General features: G+C 37.3%; 1 protein-coding gene across 3 annotated transcripts in view; it reads right to left on the reverse strand.

Annotated features, from left to right (window-relative positions):
* Nucleotides 1-10,534: 10,534 nt before the first annotated feature.
* The window catches only part of TRRAP (transformation/transcription domain associated protein), a 101,304-nt gene continuing 83,982 nt past the window's right edge, over nucleotides 10,535-27,856 (reverse strand). For all 3 annotated transcript variants that reach the window (XM_074918853.1, XM_074918854.1, XM_074918852.1), the window contains exons 66-71: nucleotides 20,323-20,548; nucleotides 19,585-19,802; nucleotides 16,869-17,053; nucleotides 15,032-15,235; nucleotides 13,861-14,055; nucleotides 10,535-11,761 (exon numbers count right to left, since the gene is read on the reverse strand). In XM_074918853.1, the coding sequence (XP_074774954.1) occupies nucleotides 11,477-11,761; nucleotides 13,861-14,055; nucleotides 15,032-15,235; nucleotides 16,869-17,053; nucleotides 19,585-19,802; nucleotides 20,323-20,548 (1,313 nt within the window). In that variant the 3' untranslated portion in view covers nucleotides 10,535-11,476. The remainder of the gene's footprint in view (nucleotides 11,762-13,860; nucleotides 14,056-15,031; nucleotides 15,236-16,868; nucleotides 17,054-19,584; nucleotides 19,803-20,322; nucleotides 20,549-27,856) is intronic.

A 27,856-nucleotide genomic window follows, 5' to 3' on the forward strand; every position in this document is an offset into this window, starting at 1 on the left:
ATGCATTTGTGTTCAAGACAGAATCTACAGCCTGGATAAACTGACCATGGATGACAAGAATCGACTGCATGACTCTTGTTCTTCTTTCATGGACAAGGTCACAGATCACGATGCTGACACCTAAAAAATACATGACTGACCTTGATGTGAGCAACCAGTTACAGAAGATGAAGCACTTTTCACCTCAGATCTATTGTTTCAGGTTCTCTGCAAATTCAGGCAGACATCACTGCATCAAATTATAATTATCACACAGTGACAGTTGCCCTAAGAAAATACAAATAAAAATCCCCCCCCCCCCTTTTTTTTCTCCTCTAATAACAGGAGGTACACCCATATACCTCCTTTTCCCAATAAGTTTCCAGTTCTCTACAGCTTTTCCTTTGAGAATTGTTGACTTACTGTAAGCAAATACAGTATGCTAATTTAGTATTCTTGCCTAATGATCATGAAAGACGAAAATAAATCAGGAAGTGTCCTGATCACTCTTTTATTAATCTTTTTATATTTTACAGGGCACGTGTTGGTGTGTTTCTGCTGTTGTTTAAGATTATGATGCCTTTAAGGTTTATTTTTGTATCTTCTGTCTTCTGCTCTTTTGTGTTTAAATGCATAAAAGCGAGTGGAATAATAATTATGTAATTTATGTTCATACACTTCCTCCCACCGGCAAGCTACTTCTTGACTGAAATTGTATTTGATTCATGAACAGCTACCTATTAAAGATGGCGGGGACAGATACTGCAAATCCCTAAGAGCAACCATGAAATAATATTTCAGCTACACCACTGATGTCAGGTCCATTTGCACATTTTTATCACTGATTCATGTTCTGTAATCTACCGCTTCAACTGACAGCATTTATCCCTGTTACTTTTGAATAATATTAAAAGCATGTAGAGAGGTGAATCATACAACTCTAAGTGTACAGTTTTTACCATCGATTCAGGCAAAAGAAGAATATAATTGTTAACCAAATCTACAAATACAGAGAGAAAAATTTTTCAACTAAAGCAATTAACTTGTGTTTGAGTTGTTTTCCACTCTAGGAAAAGCATAATACCTCAAAAGTGCTAAACTAACACATAAATTAAATGGAAAGAATTCTACTAAAGGTAAAAGGGGCAACATTTCTCTTCTGTGTCTGCATCTAGCTCCCAGGTGATGAAACTAACCATAGCTATATAGCAACATATTATTTACATAGCAAGGTCCTTTAAAGACATGGTGCTGTGCTGGGCCTCTCATTATACCAACCACTGTTCAAGATTTTCCCTTTCTGGAAAAGACAAAAGAGTGACAGGGAAATCAAAAGCAGACAGGAGTAAAGTTACTTGATCAACATGACAAAGCGAGTCAATGGCAGAATAAGAAACAGAAAACAGATCTTGAAATTTTCAAGCCTGTGCCCTAGCTAGGGGACATCAGAGTTTCTCAAGTCCTCAGATGTAGGCATTTTAAACTAAGTTATCATTCATTCAGCTGCATTCCTCTAAGAACAACCTGCTCTTGACAGATAATACCAATTCTTCATCTATGCTTAATTCTGTTTAAATAAAAGGGAGACTTTTTAAAGGCTGCGATCAGACAAAACTACTTTATTCTTTAGCAAATTCATGACTATTATTTAAGTAAATGATATTTAAAAGTAAGAGAAACACTGAAAAGTTGAAGGTATTATTTCTCATTGCAAAGGAAATATATCAGTGTTTTGTCTAATTAGAATCTGAAATGAAGCGTTATGCCATTAAGTAAGTTGTGTGTAAGTTGCTCGTAACAAAACCCCCGAAATCTATGGTTCTCTTCAAAGACAGGACTGAGAATTGGTGAAAATCCTCTTCGAGCACTGATTATCATGCTGCAATAAATACCAAGAGCTACAGAAGCACAGCCTAACCAAATATCCAGTCTTATTCAGCAACAGCCTAAAAAGTTGCAAAAATTTTTCTAGAATAAAATTTTCAGTTAAGAATTGGGGTTTTAGACACTAAATTGAGTTAAACTGACATTAAATCAGCCCCACTAAAGAACAACTATTGCATCAACATATGAACTTATTTCATAAAGAAGGCACATCCAGGGTTAAAAACACAGTTACCAAAGCTGAGATCTCCTTCTGGGTGGACTTGCAAGAGTGCAACAAATGAAGCTGAGCACCCTTGTATGCAACTGTTACTACCATTTTAAGGACTTCATTCAGGTCACAGAAAGAACTGATTAATCACTTAGTACATGTAACTCCTAAAAAGCATGTCCAAATGAAAGCTAACCTGGACTTAGTAGATAACTTTCCCTGAATGACTAACAGCCTGTTCTGAGAACTGAGCACAGAATTCATATCCGTACCAAACCATCCCAAAGCTCTGCAACATCACATCTGTCACAAAAAGAATGAAACAAGCATTTTGGTGTTTTCAGCAGTTACCTTGTTCACAACATACTGGCTTAGTGAAACAGCCAAAGCAGAGACAAGTCATAATTTCACTCCAAACTAATGTTTACTTACTCCCAAAGCTGTGAAAGGCTCAGGAAGATTAAGTCTTTCCAAAATCACCAGATCAAAACCAGGTAGCATAGTCAGAGGAAGGGTCCCCACTATTTCAGTCCCCTAGAAGCTCTATTTAGTAAGTCTTCGGTTTTAGAACTATTTCCAGAATACAAAAGATCACAATGCATATTTTGACAGGCCTATTAAGATGTTTTGCTGAAAGAACTGAACTGCCAGAGCTGTGGAAGACTGGACTAGTCTGCATGATTATTCTTGTGCTATACTGTAATACACACGTTAACGATTAAATTATTGCCCTACTGCAGTCAATTAAGGACCTCTCATGAGCAGTACATAATGTCCTGAAGGTTTTCAATTTAGTATCTACAGCTACACTCAACGATCAAGACTACATCTTTGCAGCTGTGTTGGTTCAAGTTACCTATTGTCAGACTGGATCCTCTAAAACTAATCTAGTTCACCTGAATGTCATTTAATTCTGAAGCAGGGCAGTGATTCTGTGTGATGAAGCTCTATGCCAGCCGACACCGCAGAATTAGCCAGCTTGAATTGAAAGTGCCACCACAAGAGGAAGGTGTGGTGCCTTACAGGAGAATCTTGATCCTAGGCAGCATTCAAATTCAAGTTAAGAGTGCACTAATCTATTTGCATAGAGAAACAGGTAAATCCTTTACCAAGGTATCATTCACATATTTCTCCATGCATTCTTGCCTACAGAGAAAACCACTGCAGTTATAAACCACACCCTGCAATACACAGCAACTGCTTTCTAGAAAGTCAGAATCCCATACGACCACCCAACACCTCCACCAAGAGTTTATATGCAATACTTAAAAAAACCCAAAAAACCCCACCAAACTATTTTCTCTCCAGAAATTTCCAAAGGCTAAAGCAAGAGCAGCACATCTCATACAGGATGCATCTAGCTGCACATCTGGAAAACAGATACAGCCTGCAAGGCAAATTCATCTGACCCCACTTACTTTTATAATTGTGATCTTGCCATCTCCTATTTATCTCTGCACGTCCATACATTTAGTTTCTGCTAGTTGTTGCCAAGCATGTGTAGTAACAGGGAGAAAAGGGTAAAGGGGCTACGGGAGACCTCAGAATTTTGGACACTGTCCCACAAAAGTGTCTCAAAATTAATTTAATCCCAACAAAACTGAGTTTGGACCACCCAGACTGCCATATTTTAACAAGGCAGATAAAATTATTTATACCGAGAGCAGCATTTTTCACCCACGGACTACAAAGCAAATAGGTTGTACAACATCCCCCACAGGTATCAAAATTATCATACGTTCCCCCACCCCCCCTTACTTCATACCAGAGAATATTCATCACTCACAGAGTTAGACAACAAGTTCTGAAGTCCTGACCCCCAGTCCTCTACAGAATATCACAAAGATGAAGAACAGTCCCTCTGCATGCTCAAGCTAAAAAAGAAAAAAAGGATAGCATCATTTATTGCATGAGATGCTAAAAAAATAGCCTTTACAGTAATGCATGCATTTAATTTACAGAATTTTAATATGCCATCTTTAGCTAGTTGATAATTTATATTTATTATAGAAAGGAATGGGGACTGCTATTACACAACGAAACAACTTCAGTGACACCACCAGACTTCAGTTAAAAATTCTCTGCCACTTGCATTGCTTCAAGGGATGGTTAAGCAATACTGACCCAACTGTAAAGTGGTTTATGAATTGCTACTGATGAGCATTCTTGCTGAATAAGCACAACAGATTCTTTAATGCCAGTTTCTTACAAACAGCAGCAAGGAGGGGAGAGAGACAATAATTAATGTGTTAGTATCAAGAGAAACAAGGAACCTGCAAAGGTCTCTGTCCTTTCCCAGATAACAGACTGAGAAAGCTTCTTTATTATAGCTGGAACTGTAATGGTTCGTGGAGGCTGGACTGAGAGTAAGCAGTGGTTGATTGATTAAGGTACAATTCTGACGGCATCTTAAAGCCTGGATAAATATCCTTTCATAAAAAAAAAAAAAATAAAAATTAAGCTGCAGGCAGCTAGTGAGGCCTGGTAATAGTGCATAGAGCACAGGAATTTTAAAAGCCAAAGCCAGTATCACTTCTAAATATAACAAATATCTATACCCTGTTCAGGAGCACAAGAATCAGGTGGACTCCAAAAGGGTTTTTATCTGCACTTCATTGTGATAGCTGATTTCTGAGACAGTTAAGAGTTTTCTTCCAAGAAATCCAGCCGGCACCAATTAAATCACAAGATATTCATACAAAGTGTTGAAGAGGTTCACATTGTTGAACACAAGAAATAAACAGCTTCTGTCCTCATAAATCCAAAGACTACATTGACAAAATATGGGACAGGGGCAAAAGCACCCACCTTAGTTACAGCTTCTCTTTTGGAAATACAGACATAGCAGAATGTCATGAACCACCTGAAACTTTGCCATGACTGCAGGGTTCACACCTCATTTCTTACAAAAAGGGTGATAGGATCTTTCAGGACTAGACAAGGTCAGGACAAGTTTTATAGCTCACCTAAGAAAGATTTTTCTAACAGCATATTTACCACATGTAGTGTTCCAGTGGAGCGAGAGGGAAAAGCATCACCTAATGAGAAAAAAAAAGTAATTGCTTTTTGTAGCACCAAAATCTCCCCTTAACAAGCTTCCATAACAATGTCTTCAAACTCCTGGCTGTTCAAGATCCAGCCAGAGTAAGTTACCACAGCTAAAATCATTAGCCAGGCTGTTTACTGTTGTCAGCACAACAGTCTGGACTGGGGAAATTTCACTCAGTTTAATTTATTGCCAATTAACATGAAACTTTAATTACTGACTTAATTATTGAAGGGGGAAAAAAAAAAACAACCCACAAACAATGAAACAAACCCTTAGGGATGCACCTTCCCATTTCACCAGGCTCAGCTTCAGTCTGCCACCTCTCGACTCCCTGCTTCCCAGGCTCAAGTTCCCTCATTTTTGCAGTGGATTCCACTCAGTTGCTCCAGCCCCCTGGGTAAGGGCATGGGAGGACGTCATGGTGCCTTTCAGCCACTCCTTGCTCCTTTCTCTTCTCTACGTGTCTTCACTTCTTCCCGCTCCTCTGCTCTGCACAGACTGCCCATAGCCGGGCTCCCCCACGGCTGCCGTTCCCTCAAGCACACTTGAGCCACGCCACCGTATGCTCCTTGAGTTTCCCAAACCAGTAGGAACCAGGTGCGACCAGCACGGGGCAGTTTTCAGCCTCCTCCCCACAGCACCCTGCTCCAGCTGCTGCCACCCAGACCCCGGCATTTATGCCCAGTACACTCATACAGGGTGTTTTCTGTGGGGTAACTGAAAGCAATAAAACACTTCTTAGAGTAAAGCAACAGATTACTACAGGGAAGGGAGAAGTTTTAAAGGGGAGAGGGGAGGCAACACAATCCAGACAGAAATAGCATTTCCTCTGGTCCCTTCTTGAAACTTCAGGAAAAGGCAATGTTAATTTAGAGCAAATGGAAAGGCCACAGTCAAGAGATAAAAGTCTGAGTCAACAGTTTCACAGACTTCTTTTTTTCCCCCCTGCATTTGAGAACCTTGAGTTTTCCTTTAAAAGAAATCCCATGTAACACTACCATTTGACTAGCACCCCAGAGCGAGCTGAGTGCCTGCACACGTGGACGCCGAGGACCCCGACACATCCAGCGAACAATGATAAATCACATGCGAGACACCAGTTGTTTCACATGTGCTCTCTTGAACCTCTTAAATGTGAAATGCACCCACACTGAGCTGATTAAAAGCTCCTGTGAGTGTGAATTCTTCTCCCTGAATAGGTTTCTACAGCACAAAAGAACATTTCATACATCATATTTGAAACAGATCAGAGCCTTAAAAGCAACTTTATTCTACTGCCATTACGAAACAGAGCTTTCATTGTCTGCTGCTGAAATGCTTTGAGTCATCTTCTTCCAGTAATAACTAATCTCTCGCTTGCTCTCTTTGTATCTGACAATTCATGGACAGCCCAATTACAGGAGAGGAAAGCAGCACACCAGTTTCAGAGGGTGGACTCAAACACTCAACTAACGTTACATGATTTTGTTTTAGAGTATAATTCACTTAAGCAAATGAATTCTGATAATCTACTCTGAGAGCAGACTGAAATAATAAAGGGCTAAATTGCAGCAGCATTGTCTAATAAAGACGGAGCCAAATATGATTACAAAAATCAGGAGACTGAAATAATACACCATAATTTGAGAAACCTGGCAACTGTTTATTCTCCATGTAAAATCCATGTCTCACATTTTTGTCTAGTTTTTCATGCCAAATCTGCTTCTGAGTTACTAATATTTCTGTCATTCGAGCAACCTACCATAAAGCCCACTTCATACTAGCCCAGGTATGTGTGCAGAAGTCTACCAACATGTATAATTCTATGCATTTCATACAGACTTAAATTATGGCTGGCACAACTTTGGTGTCAAGACTTGTCACTAGCTACCCTCATGAAGATTTAGCCAAATCTGTCCAGGACTCTAACAGAGGAAAAAAACCAAAAACACAACGGAAGAAATTTTAAGAATGGCATAATGCCCATGCACACAATTTCAGACACAATTTTAAATTTGATCTCTCTTAATACTCAAGCGTTTGATTTTACAAAGTAATAACATGGGCCTTTTTTTACAATCTCTAATCTGAGGGAAGAAACCTTAAAGGGAATACTTAAGAGTGAATTGACAATGTATTTCACTTTCACGTATCTGCTCAGCAAGATGCATACTGAGCACAGATCTGAAGTAATGAGACACAGGGAACCCTCATCTAGAAACATAAAAAATTAAATGCAGCTAAAATACATGCCACGTGTTCTTGAAGATAATCAGGAACTTGTTATGCTGTACTATGTCAAACCACTTGCCTGCTAACAGACAGTTGCTGATCACGTAAGATAGGTCAGCAGATTTCCTCCAGACTCTGAAGAATGCTCATGTATAACTTAAAGCTTGGAACCAAGAGTAAAACTCTGGGTTAAGACCGTGTCAGCTTTCTCACAAAATAAGGTAAATCCATAGCATATATTCATGAAAGCAAAGAACCAATTTGCACATTAACACCATCAGGGACCTCATTAAAGGAACTCTCTTTTCCCTATTAGCTCTGCTCCCTCACACACCCTGAGTTTTCTTTTAGAAATATATCTGAATAAACAAGAGAGATGTCACAAATCTAAAACCAAAAAAGTTTGTCTCTAACTTTCATTTTCGTTTTTCCATTATGATTTCTATCACTGTACATGAACAGAGAAGTGTCTGAATTATCTGATGATTTCCTTTCAGGGAGTGCTGTCATCTCTCAGAGTCGGACATATCTAAGACATGCAAATGATTAAGATACTGCAACTCCTCTGATGCAGCATGTGCCATATTTCACAGCTACAAATGTTACAATCTTCAATAAAAGGAAGCCAACAATTCCCTTCAAGTCATGAAAGCACTCAGCTTAGTTGTGAATGACTGCATATAGAGTATGTTGTGACACATGCAGGAAGTGTTATAAGAAAGTTCAGATTCTTCTTGCCAACATGATTTTGATAAGGAAGCAAGTCTTTGCCAAAAAAAGACATGTTTGTTTTCCAAATCCTTATATAGTCTTTACAACTCATATATTTGAGCTTCTACTTGTATATACTGGCATACAGCATGACTCAATCATCCTCTCTTCGATATATAAGGAGCACACAAACCAAGTGTGGGAATAAAGGGGCCACGCTTTATTCATCATAGAAGGAAACAGAAACATAATCTAGAACAAAAAGTATCTGGTGAGAAGTAATAAACTCTTCCTTTCAGCCAAATCCCACAACAAATCCTTTGATCCATGCAGTAAGTATGTTAAGCAAAAAGGCTTGATCCCCTTGACCTAAATGCCTGCACCTCAAGTTCACAAACTGACTGGCTTTACCTGTCATCACGTGGCTATGGTTCAGGGTCAACCAGTTGGCTACCATTCTTTTTTAAACTTTTGGGGGCTGAATGCTTACCATCTGTTTCTGCTGGACCTTACCTGCTACTGGCTCTTCTGGACCCAGGGGAGACACAGGTAGACACGCAGGAGTCATGACTTGATTGATGAGAGTCCCTTTACTCCTGCTGAGGTCCTCAAACCAAGTAATGGGAAAGGCAGGAGTGATTCAGCTGGGAAAAGCTCTGGTCCCTCTCATCTAGGAAAGAATTGAAAAGACACTTGCATGGGAAGTCCTGTAAGTGACATAATTTCAGAGACACATATAATGTATTACTGCAGTTGCAGTTTAAACCAGCAAAGTATTTCCCATTCACTTTTTATTCTAGGATTAGATTATTGCACCTCCTACACAGAATAAGCTAAATTTATCACTGTTCCTTAATACTGTTTTGTCTTTCACAACAAAAATGGAACATTCATTTATTTTCCAGGCCTTTTCTCTAAAAATACAGCATTTTTCTGTAAATTAATTATTGCACATTTACTTTTCATTTGTGAGAGCTAAGGATAAAGCTTTCATTTTGATTTACAAGTTACTATCTTAATTTGCATTTTCAAAATTCTATTTTATTTTTCCTGATATATTATAGTTATATCCCAAGGGGAAAAAATGCATTTAAATTGGAGTGCAAGGTATCTTCATTTCTAATACTAGATGTACTTGTTACTAGTCAAAAGGTAAAGAACAGGTACAAATTAATAAATTAATCTAGAAAAATTATACATTATCCTATAGATTGTTTAATTGGCATAAACTATAACATTTATGCATAACTAACATCTAGCAAAATACTCTGTACTAACCACAAAAGGCTTCATGCTCAGTACAACAGTGAATATCCCACCTGAAAGATAATGAAGATGAGCAAATAACTGATACTCAAGGACTATCTGACGTGACAAAGTGATGCTTCCCAGCCCAACATGCAGTAAAAAACCTATTTAACACTTAGTCTTCAAATGGGTTTAAATTAATCACAAAGTCTGAGTTCATGTTACAGTCATGGCTGCAAACTCTGTGTGCATATTTATATATACATTTGTATATACCCACAGAGCACTTTCTGCCCATCAGCCTCGGTTCTCTCTCCATCACGTTCAGTGCTGCTTACGGTGTTAGCAGAACTCCCGCATAAGATCAGCAGCAGAGGGGGACATGTACCCCTGCATAATGTTGACACTCAAGTTTATACCAATTGACTGGTTCTGCTTGCTAATGGCTGCAAAGTTGAAAGAAACTAGTCTTTTTGCAACTCTGTAAGAGAACCTGTGGAAAACACATGTTCTTTTGTTTTTAAATAACAACTTGACTACAGTCATACATACCACGAGCCCTGATCTGCAGGTAACCAATGAGTTATGGGATGTTCATCTGTTAACTTGCAGGTGAGCTCACCCACCCAGGAAAAAGTCATCAGATCAGCTTTTAGAAATTCCCCTTGATTTACAAACAGTACAGTACTGAATGGTGGTGATGAACTTCAGTTACACCTCTCATTTTATTCTGAAATCTCTAAAAAACCTGTTGACCACTTATTAAAAAAAACAAAACAAACCCAGACAGACCCATTCTTTGTTATGGCAATGAAGATCATCTTGGTTTCTGTGGGAATAGCAGAAATCCCTTAACATATCTGCAGATATAATCTTGACCTCTGACCGATTACTTAAAAGCTGATTTTCTTGCAGACACAGAATAGACTGCTCTGTCTGAGAAAAGACTTTTAGAAAATGGATGGTTAACACATTAATTGACTGGCTGGGAAAAAAGACTGTACACTGAATGAAGAAATTCTTGTCATCTACGCACTTCCTATCTGCAGCTCTTCTGCCAACAAATTCAACACTACACACGAGATCATCACATTCATGTCCCATTAATACAGTCATCACCCTTTAACATACAGGCTGTTTTCATTTATTAAAGATTACACCTGCCTTTCAGTCTTTTCTATTTAGTTCATATTTAGTTCATTTAGTCAATGAAAAATATTCTAAATAAAATCAATACCATAGAGAGTTTTACAAAATATTTATTTTGAAAAAATCACTCTGTACAAATTTAACATTCTCAACACCGAAGTTTTATAAAAATGCTAACACAACAGAAAGACGAGTGAAACATTAAACTGATTTTTTCTTAAATTACAAAGAAAGATCCACTCTAAAGAAGCTATTGTAACTCTAAACATTAAAAAAAAAAGAGAACTTTATAAGATTTTACTTTTTTTATCTATTACAGCCAAATACATGTATCAAAGGATGACTTCCCCCCAAACACTGTCCACAACTAAACACCCTAAATGGTTTACACTTTTACTGTACATAGCTTGTGCTCCAAGAAAAGCTAGCACAATTTGATCACCATTTTCTCAGTGCCTAACAAAAAGTCACCTCTATACATTTGGTACAAAATTCTCTGTACAAACCAAGTTTGCTCATGTAAATTCGAAGTAAACCTAAAGAAAGAGTATTTATTTATTTGTGCCTTCAATTTGGTATAATGCAAGGACAGTGATTAAGTAAAATTTCACAAAGTAAAATTCAGTAACTGGGAACACTGTCCATTTTTTTTAATAATTACTATTGTATAAAAAAATTTATATACTGCAAGTTATTAGGAACAGCAGACCCTAAATCTAACAGTGCTAGCTTTATAGTCCTCATCATAAAATAACATTTTTTCTGTATATTATTGAAGTTTCCTCTCTTCATTTTAAGCTACTTGTGAAACTTGTTGTTGCATATTAAACATTTTTTAAACAGAAGGAAATGTCCCCCCATGAAATTAAAACCAGCAAAATTGTCATGTTACTGTAAACACCATTAAGATGAAGACTGAAAAAATGCAGTGTAACAGGTAAGCCATGGTCTGGAAAGCTTTTTTCACATTTTCTTAACACAATATATGGCTCACACCACAAACAGCAGCAAAAAAAGCTATTGAAAATTTCAAGTTACAGCCAGGGGTGCCAGGCAGGATCCATACGACAGAGATTATCCAAGCTATTTGCAGCTGCTACCAGAGTGTTGACTTTGCTTTCTCCTCCTTCAAACTGAGCAAGATTGTGAAGTCGAGTCATGATAGCAGTAACAGCTTTTTGAACTAGTGAAACCAGCTGCTGGCTGTCCATATTTTCGGGTTGCCCAGCTGCTGAGAGTGGAGAGGAAGTATCTTCCTGTGTTTTTTTGTGCCATGCAATTATTTCATCCCGTAGTACAGTTTTTAGAATGCCATCAACCTATATGAAAAAGAAAAAAATCAGACTATTATATTTAATCCAAAGAACCATCAGGATTTACAGAATGGTAACTAGATTTCAGTCAACAGCATTTTGACACTTTTGGTCCTGCTTTGCAATCTCAGTATTTTCAAGGTAAGTGTGGTTTCCAACTGCCCGATCTTCATACACAAATACAGTCATGTATATCCTATTTTTAAATGACACCAGTAAATTTATGACTTTTCCCACACACATGCACACATACACAGAAGTCTTGTGCAAAGTGAGTGCTTTGCAAAGCTGGGTGGACTTTTTTTTTTTTTCCACAGTGATTACGGTCTCAAGAGAATACTGGTTTCTGCCAAACAGGGAAAGAACCTTGACTGCAACATACATATGTATATAATACATCTATGCACATACAGGCCAGTCTACCCTTGGATGAAAAAAAATGCCTGCAACAAATAGTTTCCTGTTTTTTCTCATCACTGAGTTACTGACATTAATCTGTCAACTTCAACAATCTTGAGCTTCTAAACCAAACTTCTAGGTATCCAGTCTGAGTCAAATTTACTGTTTGCACATAAAACCCAAAACATTTTATAATACATATAGATATTAGGCAAACATATACATACACACATTAAATATATTTTATGGACATTTGTTAAAAAGATAAATGCAGAAAATGTTAAAAGTATTCCTCTGAAACCCAAAAGATAAATAATCTAAAGCAATAATTGACACATACCTGAACTGAGCTGGGCACACATCACTCTCAAACAAATAAATGGGCACCTGTGCTCTGATCGTCAAGGAAACATAGAATCATAGGGTATCTCGAGTTGGAAGGGACCCATAAGGATCAGAGTCCAACTCCCTGCTCCTCACAGGACTACCTAAAACTAAGCCATATGACTAAAAGGGTCATCCAAACCTCCTTGAATTGTGACAGGTTTGGTGCCGTGACCACTTCCCTGGGGAGCCTGTTCCAGTGACGAACCACGCTCTCAGTGAAGAGCTTTTTCTTAATGTCCAACCTGAACTTCCCCTGACAGCTTCATTCCATTTCCTTGTGTCCTATCACTGGTCACCAGAGAGAGGAGATCAACATCTCCCCCACTGCTGCCCCCCTTGATGAAATTGCAGACCTCAATGAGGGCACCCCTCAGACATCTCTTCTGCAAGCTGAACAAGCTAAGTGACCACTCTTCATAATCTTGTCCTCGAGACCCTTCACCTTCTTGGTCACCCTCCTCTGGAAACACTCTAATAGTCTGATTTCCTCCTTATACTGAGGTGCCCAAATCCGCACACAGTACTCAAAGTAGGGTCACACCAAATTGTTGTGGAAAATCTAATTGGGCATACGTCATTCAGATGTTGAAATTACAGGCTATGCCTGCAAATTCATTTGCGTGTATAGACATGGCTTTGTAAGGTAAGCTGATGAATTATTAAAAAATATTCTAACACAGCTTTCTGTATTATAGATAAAGAAAAAAAATCATGACATTTTCCATCTTTTTAAAAGTAACTAGCTCACACCATAGCTACAGTATGTTATGTGCAATGTCTTTCTGGTGCAAATTGCTTGCCTAAGTGCAAGATGCCTCATTTTTGGAAAGCATTAGAATTTAAAAGCAAGTTAGACAATTTCTTTAGAAAACTACACCCTGCTAAGAGCTAGAATCCATCAAAGTAACAGTATATCTTTAGCATTCTATTCTGCTAACAAAGGGCTAAGACACATTTCTATTCACAGATTATTATGTTTTATTATGAAGATTCTAAATGATGTTGCATTTGTCATTTTACCATATTCCACTGCCAGAATTTGTAAGGATTTATGAGGCCAGAGCACCGAAACAATCACTCTGGATTAACACATTTGAACAAAAAATTAAATTAAGGGTAGAATTACACATATCTTCCTCCTATTCCTTCCAAAAACACAAACTGCAAACATTTCAGCTGGCCTTTGTGATGACCTTTTGGTAAGATTTAAAAACAAATACAGACTGTTCAGTTTCTACCTTAACCAAGAAAGTGCTGTTCAGTTTATAAATTGTCAAATATAACTTGTCCACAAACAACCTTTCAAAAGGTACACAAACCTTAAAGTTTGGCTGTGCAAAGCAGCGAGCTACAGCAATCATGGATGCAGTCAGCGGACCGGACACCCCAATGGTGGTAAGGAATTCAGAAATGTTTGGTGTAAGCCGGAACGGAACTGGACGATTGGCATCCAAATCTCCGGTAGCATCATTAATGTCAAAGCGAAAGTAAGCTACATTTAGCTTGCCAGTATCCTGGAGTTAAAAGCAAGACACACAAAACTATTTAAAGGAACTGATTTTCATTAATGAAACTCAAAGAAGTTGGGGTTTTGTTTACTGTTAATACTCAGAGTACAAAGAGTGCTCCAATAGCTTTTCACTCTTTCAGTCAAACAGTTTTTGAGCAAAAAAGTTAAAATTAAAAGCATGCACAAAGTCAGGTACGTATTTCTCTCAAAATGTGTATCCAAAACCCCTTACTAAGTATACATTATTGTAATATCAAGCTTAAGGACTAGATTCTTCTGTGGCATGGTTTGTAAGGAGCCATGCAGATAGATCGTTCTCCAGGCACCCCAGCTCTGGGTAAGCATTCTCTGTGCACTGTTCACTCTGGGTCAGCATCTGAACACTTATCTACAGGGCTGAAAGAATCTTAATTGCTATACAGAGTATAGCTCTCCATGCATTAAAATGGCATTAAGACTTCAATATATACCACCTCTGCCCTACTAAGGTGGCAATTCTCATTTTAAACATTGGGTTAAAGCAGAAAAATCAGTATTAATAGGAGTTGTAGCTTGACATGATGGCAATGCTGAAAATAAAGGGTATTTAAAAAAGGGTATTCCCCTTTAAGAAAAAGAAGCTCAATATATATATATATATATATATTTTTTTTTAAACGTTTGACACAGATATATTCAAAGCAGTATATATGAAGGAGGACTAAAAATAGAGACTTATCAGACATATACACAAACAGTTCCTAAGAATGATTTTGCAAAGTTCTAAATTCTCACCACAGAAGGCAGAGTTGATGTCCATGAGGACTGCAGTTTAAATTACTACCTACATGATGTGCAATCACATATAAGTGAAAAGCCCGCCGAAATGCACTGTTAATTATATAATGTCAAATTACTGTTTTGACTCATTTCAAAAGCACAGTCCAAATTTCCATTTGATCAAAGATGACAGCATGCATCTAGAACAAGCTAAAGCATACCTGGGCAATCTGCAGCATTTCAGGGTTGAGTCTATTTAAATGAAAGATGAATTCTGCAAAGCCAATTAGGGCTAACTGAATAGTGAACATCTTTCGAAATGTCCAGTAATCCGTAGCATTGGGGAATGTATGTAAAGCCCACTCCTTTAGCATACTGCGTGGTACCATGTTACTCTGCACTTCTTTAAGTATATCTCTGAGAACCTACATATGAAAAATATTAGTTGAAAGAGACAATTTTTAATACACTTCTTAGCAAGACAAATGTGCCAAAAGCAGCTACCAAAGTTAACCTCTCAACTGCTGTATCCCATTTTTAGGAAAAACATCCTGAACTTGGACTCTTTCAACTCAACACTGTTTCCTACTTGTCAAAACACAAATAATATATTTTTAGCCCACCCTCTGCACAACTAGAAAATAGTCTTTATCTGAAAAGACGAAACCATGAGAACTGCAGACAGGCATGTCAGAAAACCTGAGACTGAAAAGTTAGAGAACCTAATTTGAAATATCTTCTATTCAAGAATTTCAAGAAAATCAGAAGTGAGCAAGAGAGACATTCAACTCATGATGCTGCACTTCCTTATGGGAAATTAATGGAACATACTTTATTATTTTCTAGCTTCAGCACAAGCTGGATATGCATTTTGCAGCAATAAAATAAAATCATTTATTTTAAGCATAATGGCAAGATTTGAAAGTATACATAGGACCTACAAAGCACACAACCCAAAGATGGCTCTCTGCATGGTGTCTCCATACACAGAGTAAAAGGTAAAGGATTTTTATTACACAAGATAGGGAAAGACACTGGGTAATTTGTATCATGTATTATTACAGAAAAATTACCTCAAAAATACAAAAAGATAAAAGCTGAGGACTGTATTCAGCTGGGTCTGTGAAATAGTTTTTTCCCCGAGATGTAAACATCTGCAATCTACCAAAATATTTAATTACTGTAGCATATACTAGCCTAATTATTTAGAAAAAGAAATAAAGTTAGGATCTGTTCTATTATACCAAAAAGCATGATAGTCATATTGACTTCAATTAAATGGCTGTTAAGGAGTTTCATAACCTGAAGGAAAAATTCTCAAATAGAAACAGATGTTACGTAATATTTCCTTTTATTTTCTAACAAAGAAATCCTGCAAAGACAGTTTCTCTAAAGTATGTCAGTGATACATGTACACCATGTATTTTCTAATAGCCATAAAATGGGACTGGCATTTTATTTAAGAATTTGCATTAACCTTAAGATAAAAAACATAAAATAACCTTATTTATCACAATTAGATGTTTGATGGAGGTTACAGAGAGAGGGAGCTTTGTTCTTTCCGAGTACTATCATTCATTAGGGTGAGATTACTCAACTGTTTCTACTCAGCTTAGGTGTAATGAATCCACTGGTAATTTTAGGAGATACATTTGAAGAATATAGGGAAGCCTGAATCATGTACCATGCTGTAACTGCTTATGTAAATCAGGAATGCTGTTTTCAATTAATTATTTTCAAAGATCTATATGACAGGGCCAAAAAACAACGTCTTGTCTGTTTTCAGTTGCAGTTACCCAAACAACATAGAATAAAACACATACAGCTTCTTTGAAGCCTTCCAAGATAATTTAAAACACCAATGAGATATAAGAATTCCCAAGAATACATTAAGAAAAACAAAAATAATAATAAAAAAATTTAAAACACTACCTCTGCAAATATATGTCTCACATCTCATGAAAGGTGAAAGGTCAGGCAAGGGAGGAGGGATTGAATACAGTATAGTAGAGTCCTCAAGAAAAGCCCTTTATTAAATGTCATTACATATTCTAATACCTGATGGCTAGCTTGAGTCCCCCGTGCCTGAACTGTTGCCAGTCTGTCATAATAACGAGAAATAGGGTTGTCATGCTCAATGCCTTTCTTGGCACAGCGCTGCTTGTAGATCTCCACCAGGGAAAGAGAAGAGGGATTGTCTTCAACCAAACGCATCTGTGGAGAAACTGCTACAACACGGGGGACTAGGAGTAATTTGAGAAGGGAGAGAGAGGTTGGGGGGGGGAGAAGAACAAAACATAACAAAACAGTTAATCCATAACCCATATACTAGGAGAAGAATTAGCATGCAAGTATCAGCCCTTAAAACAAAACTGCGATAATCAACTGAAGTGTATCAAGAGAAATTTTTTATTACTACACTCATGACTAATTCACAAGCTCAGTTAAAAAGAAAGCAAGTACAATAGCAGATTTTTGTTATCTTAACAGAAACATCTCAACTATATGAGCAAAAAAATAATTGAGCACTCGTTATTCTTCCTAATTTTCTTTATCTGCAGAAAAGAGGGTAATATTTTGGTCAGAAGCAAATGGGTTTGTAGTATCTGATGATACCACACTGGCATTATGTCAATAAAAATGACTGAAAAACAAAGCTACTAAACTCAATAGGGTATTTTAAATGATTCAGAAAAACTGGAGGAAAAAAATCTGAACATAGTTGAGGAATAGATGTTTAAATTACAGTTTGAAAATAACACAGGGAAATATTCAATAATAAGAGATCTTAAGCCACTAAACTTTTCCCTGATGAGCAGTAAACGCAAAAACCCTATCTGCCCTTTCATGGTGCTCAACAGATGTATCATCCTACTGAGTCTTATGTGCATCCACACCTACATCAAGACAGGCAAGGCCTCCTCCACAGGTAGCTTTTCCAGTGACACTGTTAGTACTGTTTGACAGCAACTTCCAGTTACCACCAAAACTGTTCTCTCGTCATTTCTCTCAGAAGCTGTAATAATTAACCTCAGAAATATAGGGGAAAGTTGTTTAAATACATTTAATTTGTTTGATGTAGCTTCTTCAATATTAAAGATGAAAATGCGTTCTGCAGAAGGAAGGAGTGTTAATGAGTTATTTCTTCTGGTCTGCTTCCATTAACTTGTGGCAGCAGAGAAACGAATGTTCTTTAGGTTCTTTCAAGTAGTATCAAACCACAAGGTAGAGAATTATTGCCAAAAACACTAGTTTAAAAACAGCTCTTTGAAGGAGAACTTCACTGATCACATTTTATATATATATATAGGATGTATTTTTGTATCAATGGCCTTGTTTATATCTTTCAAGGCTTTTTCTACTGTATTTCTGTTATTTTAGCCTCAGAGAGATGTAGAAATGTCTTCACATAGAGAGATACTATATTCACCTTTTGTTATAGCAAATGCTTTGTGTATTTTGGTCTTTTTAATGCTAGAATTCAAACATGCATTTCTAGCTCTGCAGGTGAAACTTCCATCAACTGGCCACCTAAGCTCATGACAGCAACTACATGTCTATAAGTATTACTAGCCAAAAAAGGAAGACTGATAAAACCATACTTTTTAAAAATCAGATCTCAGCACTTTTTAAAAGGACAATAGCAAAGTAGCAGCTTTGTCTTAGAGTCTTTGATTAAAGTTGCTCTTATCCGTAATATATTTTCTGCTCACCAAGGATTATTAGAACTAATGCTATGTACAGAACTCATTTATGTGAAGCTAGTCAGTGATTCGCTGACCTTCTAAAAAGTATTTATATATTAATATGAAGTAACTACACAGCTGCAAGCTGGAACTTGACAACAGCCTTAGTATCCGGAAAACAAAAGAGTTTAACTATTTTAAAACATTTACACTGTATTTGAATCACAAGCAGATCAAGTATGTTGCCAGGTGAGACACGGGTATTCTCTGTTTCTCATTTCATGAATGAATTATTCATAATCGACACATGAAAAAGCCAAGATACACAAGGAAGAAGAAAGAATTAAGACTGTGTGTTCAGCCTTCAGTCTCTGTTTCTGTTTAGAAATGTCTAACCATGTGACCTTTTTATTATAGGAGTATTTTGGCAATTTATACACATAAATCATATTGGAACCCTCCTTAACTCTCCTCATTAAGGCCTCCCATTCACTATGTTTGTTAATTCTGTAATGTTCAAGCACTAACAGGTGGTGCTGTCGGCAAAGTGTACTCTCCAAACCAAATAACCTTTTACAGGTTCATAGATGTACACTCAACAGAAGACTTGCATCCAATTCAAAGCTCTAAAAAAAAAAAAAAAAAAAATCTTTCTTCTTCTGTGTTATGTAGAAGAAGAGGTAAAAAAGGCAGTATTCACATACTGCAACTCGGGGAGAAAAAGTTTTCTTCTGTCCCTTTCCAACTGTCTCTAAATGCTTGTTCTGAAGTACACATATCCACTCCCACAGCAACAGATCCAGTGGGCATGCCTCTGCCTTATATATGTTACTCACAACTGAACTTTATACCATAAATGATGCATGTAAGCCCTTCTAAAAACACCCTAAATCACATGCAATCAACCTTACTTCTTCAGAGGGGTGCTACAATGCCAGAAAAGACTAATGCCCTAGACAGATGTGAATTTACCTTCTGAATATTCAAAAAATTCAGTATCAGAGATTAGTAGTTGTCAACAACTTCAGCAATTGCAATCTTTTGAGTATAACATGATTTTTAAATAATATAAAATCTCTTTTAAGTACCTGTGAAAAACAAATGTCTTTTTGTGGTTTCCTTCCTTTTCTCTAAGCAGGGGTTCAAAAGGCGAAGAAGCTGTAATACCCGCTCTTCTCTACGAGACTCTGTCAGGCAAGCATCATTCATTACCAGGTATGGGTAAATCTTTCCATTATGGCCTCGGATATAGAGTCTTCTAGCTGCAGTGTTGTGTTTCTGAACTATCTCCACTCTGGGCATAAACCTATCAGGAAGAAAGGGATAAAAAAAAATATTTAAAAAAAAAAATTAAAAACGCACCAAAGAAATAAGGCAGTACAACTGCATTACAAGGTAGAATTCTATTATCCAGCTAGCCCATGGTTTATTTTGTATTCAAAAAGCTCTTCTGTTTGATTTTTTAAAAAAAAAAACCCACACCATTTTGAGCAAAATTAATGATTAGATCAGACTTTTAGCACTCCTTTGAAGAAGAGTGCCTCTATTGACTACAACAGAAGAACTAATTTCAACTTATATCAATGTAAAGGAAAACCAAATATGTTCTTCTTATAAGAGTACAGTTGCTTAGTGAGGCAATGTAAAATTACCAAAAGAGGATGAAATAAAAAAATAAAGGTGTTATACAAAAGTATGAGTCCATATATGTAATTTAAATACATGAAATGTACACATCTACTACTGCAGAGTGGATGGATGGAGGAGGTTTTCATTTTCTTCTCTGTTTTCAGAATTACAACTACCAAAGGATATTTTTAGGTTACCTTGCTATCTTGATGTAGTAATGTGTTGGCTTTGGCATAAGGAATTCTCCAGGTATCTCTACCTCTGCAGTTTGAGCTGAAAAATTACTTAGAAAGCGGCACTTTTCCTCTATGAGGAAGAACTTTGGAAGCTGTTTAGTTTTTGCCTCCAGAATTTTGATCCACTTCTTCAGTTTAGAGATAAGATTATGAAGTTTCATTGACCCTGGAACACTGAAGTCAAAGTCTAAAAGAAAGAAAAAAAAATATCCTCAGCATTTCAAATTCTGTACAGAGTATTTAATTTTTAAGTGTCTGAAGTTCACATTTTCAAAGAGGTTTTCAGCCACATGCCCTCTAGTAGAATACTTTAGGGAGTCCCACATACAGCGCACACACCTCTTATGCAGAAAACCACCACACTGGTCTCAAATACTGTAGTAAAATGGAAAGCTACTACAAGCAGCAACTCAAGTCCAGCAGAGAAACATGGCTACCTATGAACCCTAAACACAAATTAAAACTAGCAGCTTCAGACAAACACAGAATAAGAATCATTAAGAAAGAGACAGACCATAACTAGCATAGGATCATAAAACAGCAATAACACTACAACTGTAGATCCCGGAGGAAAACAAATCCTACAATTCAACAGTACAAACTGAACACACACATAGAGCTGTACTGCCTTTAAAAGACAGTCTCTGCTGAATATTCCATCTCTGTAGAAAATCTTTTACTAGAAGTCCTAAAATGATATATAACTTCACTTGTCAGAATCTGCTACCTCTTTTCTGTACGCAGGTCTAAAATATTCTGAACTTCTCAAGGCTTTCCTATTTTACAGTCATATAAGCATTAGAAAACATACTGTGAAAATTTTAAATAATCATAGACTGGTTTGGATTGGAAGGGACCTTAAAGATCATCCTGTCCCAACCCCCCTGCCACGGGCAGGGACACCTTCCACTAGCCCAGGCTGCCCAAAGCCCCGTCCAACCTGGCCTGGAACACTGCCAGGGAGGGTCAGGCACAGCCTCTCTGGGCAACCTGTGCCAGGGCCTCACCACCCTCACAGGGAAGAATTTCTTCCTTACATTTAATCTAAATCTACCCTCTTTCAGTTTAAATCTGTTACTACTCCTGGTCCTATTCCTACACTCCCTGATGTAGAGTCCCTCCCCACCATTCCTGTGGCCCCTTTAAGCACTGGGAGGCCGCTCTAAGGTCTCCCTGGAGCCTTCCCTTCTCTAGGCTGAACACCCCCAACTCTCTCAGCCTGTCCTCACAGGGAGGTGCTCCAGCCCCTCATCATCTTCATGGCCTCCTCTGGACCCACTCAAGCAGGTCCATGTCTTTATACTGAGGGCCCCAGAGCTGGACACAGTACTCTGTAATATTACTCTAAATATTACTGTATTTAACTGTCTATATACTGCAACCAGACGGACTGCATAGAAAGAAAGCAGTAATAAACCAAATTATTAGGTTAGACCAGATCATTTAGTGAAAGAGGAAAAGTAAGCTTATTTTACAGTCTAGTACTATAATTTTCTGCCTGTTTCATTAGAAGTGATTGATTTATTTATTTAAATTCAGTGGAGGCTTTTTACTTTTAAAAAGGGATGAAAGAGCCTCAACCAACGATACAATGTAGAATCTGCAAGCAATTGCAGGACAAGTAGCAAAATTGCTATTACTATTACGCTCCCATTGAGCTATAAGAAAATTCTCCTTATTCTTTCCTGGCTTAGATAACAACTGCATGCCACCACAGGAAGAACAGATATGACAGCCTAAGCAAAAATGACAATATTATGCAAACAGCCTGCTCTTTTCTTTGCAACATAACAGTATTGCAGCATGGAACCATCTCCTCTAGGCCCCATGCAAGTGAAATAAGAACTTTCTCAAGGTCAACACATGCTCTTCAATATACTATGCAAATAATTCTGTAACAGAAATCACTGCAATATCGACCATTTCCTGGGCCAACACCAGTGCCATCTTCTCAATGATGCTTTAACTACAGTTTCAGAACACAGCAAATAAATAAATTAATTAATAAATACATGTGTTTGAATTTCCCAAAAGAAGGAAAATGAATAAACCACATACATGAAATTATGGTTCAGCACTTCAGTACCACAATGAAAGATTAAACATACTCAGATAACAATATAAATTGCTCTCCTCTGTAAATCTCATTAGTTATGGTATCCCAAATTGTGCAAGTTAACTAACTGACTTGAATTTTTAAAAAGTACTTCCACTCTAGAGTCTAAAAGATGCCATTTTAAGTTCAACATGTTACAAGTGAAAAAGCAACAAGAAAGAATGTCAATTCACTATTTCTGAGATCCATTATGGTTCAATACAACAGAAAATTAACACAGTCTCAAAAACGAGTTTGAATTTTATTGCAGAACCTATGTTTCAGTATGTTGCATACACACAATATCTTCTTAAGCTGACAGAAAAAAAAAAAAGAAACACGTAAAAAATCTCAGTGCTACTCAGGGGGGAAATTAATTTGACCACATAAATATGCTACAAGCATCTATTTGCAAGTACGCCAATAGTGAATTAAGTAGATGCGCGCAGCAACTACTGCATATAAAAGTTCTTTTCAACCACAATTAAAAGCACTCAAAATTCTGATTATCCACAAGATCTACTCCTACCAACAAGCTTAGTACATTCGTTCTTTTAGCCAGAAGAGTTCATATAATTCTATATACACACCCTTCTTCACATGTACAGGATACTGTTATGAAATAAAATAAAGCAACCTAGGATTCTTTTCCTTTTGCTATTCTGTTACTGAAACAAAATATCAGAGAACTCATAACCCAACATATTTCATTGTGTGTCCACAATAAACTGATATGCTAAAAGCTTTCAGGAAAAGTCTTAAGTCTACTAGCCCAAAACAGCAGCATATACAAAATCCTTTCCACTTCTGTAAAAAATAATTCTCTAATGAAAAATACAGTCTCGTATTTACAGCTGTTAGAAATTAGTATAAAACTCTGTAATATTCCCTTTTCTTTTTCTACCGGGAATGGGCAGTGCATCTATTGCGATATCACTGTAAAACACTCTTTATTATAATCCCAAGCCTACCCTACCCTCTAGTGAGCAGTGGGAGTAAATCATCTCATGAGTGACAAAATTAGTGAATCATTTACCTCCTGAATCCCTGAAGTCGAGGAAAGTATCCCCAAATTGAAACTAGTTTTTGTGCCAATGTGAATCACCCAAGTAGTAAAAATATCAGTTCACAAGGAGAATTAGCTCTAGTTTGTTGAAAAGCCTATTTTAGGATTTTTCTGTTGTTTTGTTTCCCAGTGCCAGATGGAAAAAACAGAGTTCAGTTAGTCTCTTTGCTCATGTCACAGAGAGCCCATCTGAGAAGAAAAATCACTTCAGCCAGAAGAAAGGGAAATACAAGACCAGACATTATTTGCATACAAAGTCTCTCTGCTTTGCAGACATCTTAATCTATATAAATAGTACTTCTGTTTCAAACAAATCCACTTTTTTCCAGTACTTAATACTGGAAAACATCTTCTAAAGCTAACACATGCTGGTCTAAAATACCTTACTGCTTACACCATTTTTTCCTAAACAGAATAGGAAGTTTACCTCCTCATCTTTAATAGAGACATTCACAGAAGACCATGATGCTTTACACACTGCATTTCAACCGAGGAAGCCTGCTGCCTGTTCTCAATGCTGCTAATGATTTTAAAGTGTGATACATGTATTTCAAAAAAACACATTCAATTTAATGTCTTGAATAACTCAAAAACTGCTACTTGAATCCATCCAATCCAGCATAATTGGCAAGTTCTTGCCACTCTCAAGAAAAGGATAAACAGGGAGGACATCTTTCTACCAGTAAGACAGACCTAAAAAATCCCAACAGTTCTTAACTAGATAAAAGCTTAATACTTTCTGAATGAGGGCTGCACCATCACTTCTCCTGAAGCAACACAAAAAACCAAAACCAAAACCAACAAGAATAACAATAGTTAGCTAAATCAGAGTGCCAAACCTTCTGTCCCCTCAAAACCTTTGACCTACAGAACATTAACATACCATCAAAAGACAAAGAAAATGCCTCCAAACTAAGACTTAAAACTAAAACAAAGCCCTTCTGCTACACTGGCAGAAAACAGTTCTAGTCAGATAAAGTTTTTAGCACAAGAAATAGCTCATTTGCAAGATTTTAAAGATTGATATTCAGAGCATAAACAAAGTTGCTAAAGAAAGTTCATGACCCAAGCAACTAAAGACCCAGGACACCCATCAGGTATGATGATGGAGGACTAAGGACAAAATGTAAGCTTAGCTTTGCAGAGCAGTTCAAATCCTTTATACATAGGATACTGAGGAAGATCCAAGCGTTGTCCAAGAAAGAAGAGCTGTCTTGCTTCTGAAGTTATTATTCAGACATTTATATACTCTGTACTTTTCCAAAGGTTCTTTTTAATCTTACAAAAACTTTTGGAGAGCCAACAAACATGAAAAAATCTCAGTAACAGTTAAGCAGAAATATGAAGCACAACTTCCAGTTTATCAGTCAGCTCCAGAAAACCACGACTGCAAAGACCAGACCAAGGTCAAACACAATGCTAAATTTAATCTCTTTGTCTGAGTTTTCTGGATAACATCCTGTTATATAAAAATCAGAAGGAAAGTAAATAGCTACCAAAGTGATGCTATGCTCACTTAAGAAAAAAAATAAATCCTTAAATCTGAAAATTATTAACAGAGCTCTCTCCCCTGCCCTCTCCCCACACCAAGACTTCAAGAAGCTTCCTTCTGATTACAGAGTTTCCATTCACAGTAAATATATTATTCATTGTGCTGGGTGCTAAAACTCTCAAAAAAATTATCTTGCCCTTTAAGGGTATATTTTGGAATTTTCCATTCATATTCAGCTTTAATGGAGAGATGGTTGTAGAAAGAAGCCAATCCAAACTCTAAACTATCATCTGCCCACAAAAGAACAATTGAGGCAGTTTTTCCTCCTCCTTTCACTGCTGAGACAGCTCTCAAAGGGAGCATTTCTCAGCATTTGCCTGTTCTTTGATGTCAAAGGTTTAGCAGAAAAGGAGAGAAGGAACAAAGAACAGATGGTCAAAGAGTTATGCATTTGAAGTTCAATAAAAAAAAATTCAAAGTAAAATTTGGTTTTAAAATATATAACGTTAGGATGGAAAAAGATGACCTATCAAAGCTTCAACGGTCCAGACTACTGCAGACAAAGTATTAAGAATATAAAAAATGGTGTGAGGGTCCCCACTGGCACCAAACAGGAATCAAGATGCAACTCAGATGTTGATGGAAATGATTATGCAACCAAACATCATTGAAAGCATCTATAAAACATAGCTGCCAACATTAATCTGGAAATAACTGAAGAGTTTACTCCAAGACACCTCCTCAGCTTGGATACATTTGAAATGGAAGGCAACCACTGTAATTATCTGTCCATCATCTAAATGCAACTGGTACTGAGAATCAGAAAAACAAACAAATACAAATGTTCTAGTGTGACAAAAGGACACAGTAGGCATGATTTACAAATGGTTTCTCATAAAACAGCCTTTGCTATCATCAGTACAGTAATTACAATCTTATTCATTTATTTATATTTTAGTGTTATTACAAAATTAATAAAAAACTTATTTTAATTTCCTGCATAATGAATTAAATTACAAAAATGCATAAGTATATTGATCAGTTTAATGTCATGTCTTCCCACACTTCATTTGTGAATTAAAACACTGAATTTATTAGATTCAAATAAAATCAAATCTAGCACTAAGCAAAACAATTATTTTAATCCTGTAGACATTCATGTTTAATCATACTTGAAAAATAAAACATGAAGTCTGCAACAAAAAAAATACAGAAATTACTTATTTTTAAACTGAAGTTTACTAAGAAACATGTTGCAGTTGATGACTTTACATGACTTTTATGCCCAGGCCTACTGTTACTCTTTGTTTTGTACGTTGTTCCATATAATTCTTTTAAAATTCTGTGATTAGATAGCAAACCTGAAAACTTAACAGCCATTTAAGTATTATGAAGACATTGAAAAAATACACAACAGCATACAAAAACAGAAAATCCCCTCCATTTTTAACTAAAAATTGTACCTGAATTGTAATTAAACTTTCTCTAGAAAAATTCTGAAACATTATATTTTGCAGCCTTGAGCCTGGTAATGTATTTAGTTTTCCTTTACACCTTCTGAAATCCCTGATCTCTTTAACACTCAAAGTAAAAAAAACTAAGAGATACTGTAACAGACCAAAAAGAACTCAAATCCAACAAAAAGTTATTAACAACTTTCACAGCAATAAAGAAGTGACTACACTACTATTGCAATGTAAATACATATAAAACATTACTAAAAATGAAAAACAAGTCCAAACTTGTATTAAATGTAGAGCAGAGTCTTTCAGTTGTAAGGAACCTACAATGATCATCTAGCCCAACTGCCTGACCAATTCAGGGCTGACCAAAAATTAAAGCATGTTTGTTATTAGGGACAACGCCCAAATGCCTCTTAAACACTGGCAGCCTTGGGGCATCAACCACCTCTCTAGGAAGCCTGTTCCAGCGTTCAACCACCCTCTTGGTAAAGAAATGCTCCCTGACGTCCAGTCTAAACCTCCCCTGGCGCAGCTCTGATCCATGCCCACGCATCCTACCACTGGATCCCAGGGAGGAGAGCTCAGCAGCTCCCTCTCCCCATCCCCTCCTCAGGAAGCTGCAGAGGGCAATGAAGTCGTCCCTCAGCCTCCTTTTCTCCAAACTAGACAAGCCCTAAGTCCTTAGCCACTCCTCACAGAACATCCCCTCTACTCCTTCCACTAGCTCTGTTGCCCTCCTCTGGAGACATTCTAGTATCTTCACATCCTTCTTCAACTGTGGGGCCCGGCGCTGCACACAGCACTCCAGGTGAGGCCTCACCAACACTGAATCCAGTGGGATAATCACCTCTTGACAGCTCATGCTGTGTTCAGTGCACCCTGGGATGCAGTTTGCCCTCTGGGCTGCCAGGGCACGCTGCAGGCTCACACTGAGCCTGCTGCCACCCAGCACCCCCAGACCCTTTTCTGCAGGGCTGCTCTCCAGCCACACCTCTCCCAATTTCTATCTGTCCCTGGTGTTACCCCATCCTAGGTACAGAATCCAGCATTTGGACTTGTTAAATTTCATGCCATTAATCATTGCCCAATGATATTCTTCCCCCCTGTATGCTTCCATTAAAGACACATAGAATGCTTCTACTTCCATTTCACTCCCTAGTACACTTCATCCACTAAAAATTGAATCATATGGTTCAGGACTTTCATTATCTGCTGTCATGCAACTGTTGTGCCCCAAAAAGGGCATCATGCAATACATAGCATGCACAAGACATGTAGGTCATATCTACAACTGAGTTACTTTCACAAGATTACCATCAGTTCACTTATTTTCACAACACTGTCAGTAAAATGCTTGAAAAAATACTGCAAGTCTACTT

This window comes from Athene noctua, chromosome 15, assembly GCF_965140245.1.
Source record: "Athene noctua chromosome 15, bAthNoc1.hap1.1, whole genome shotgun sequence".
Taxonomy (NCBI): domain Eukaryota; kingdom Metazoa; phylum Chordata; class Aves; order Strigiformes; family Strigidae; genus Athene; species Athene noctua.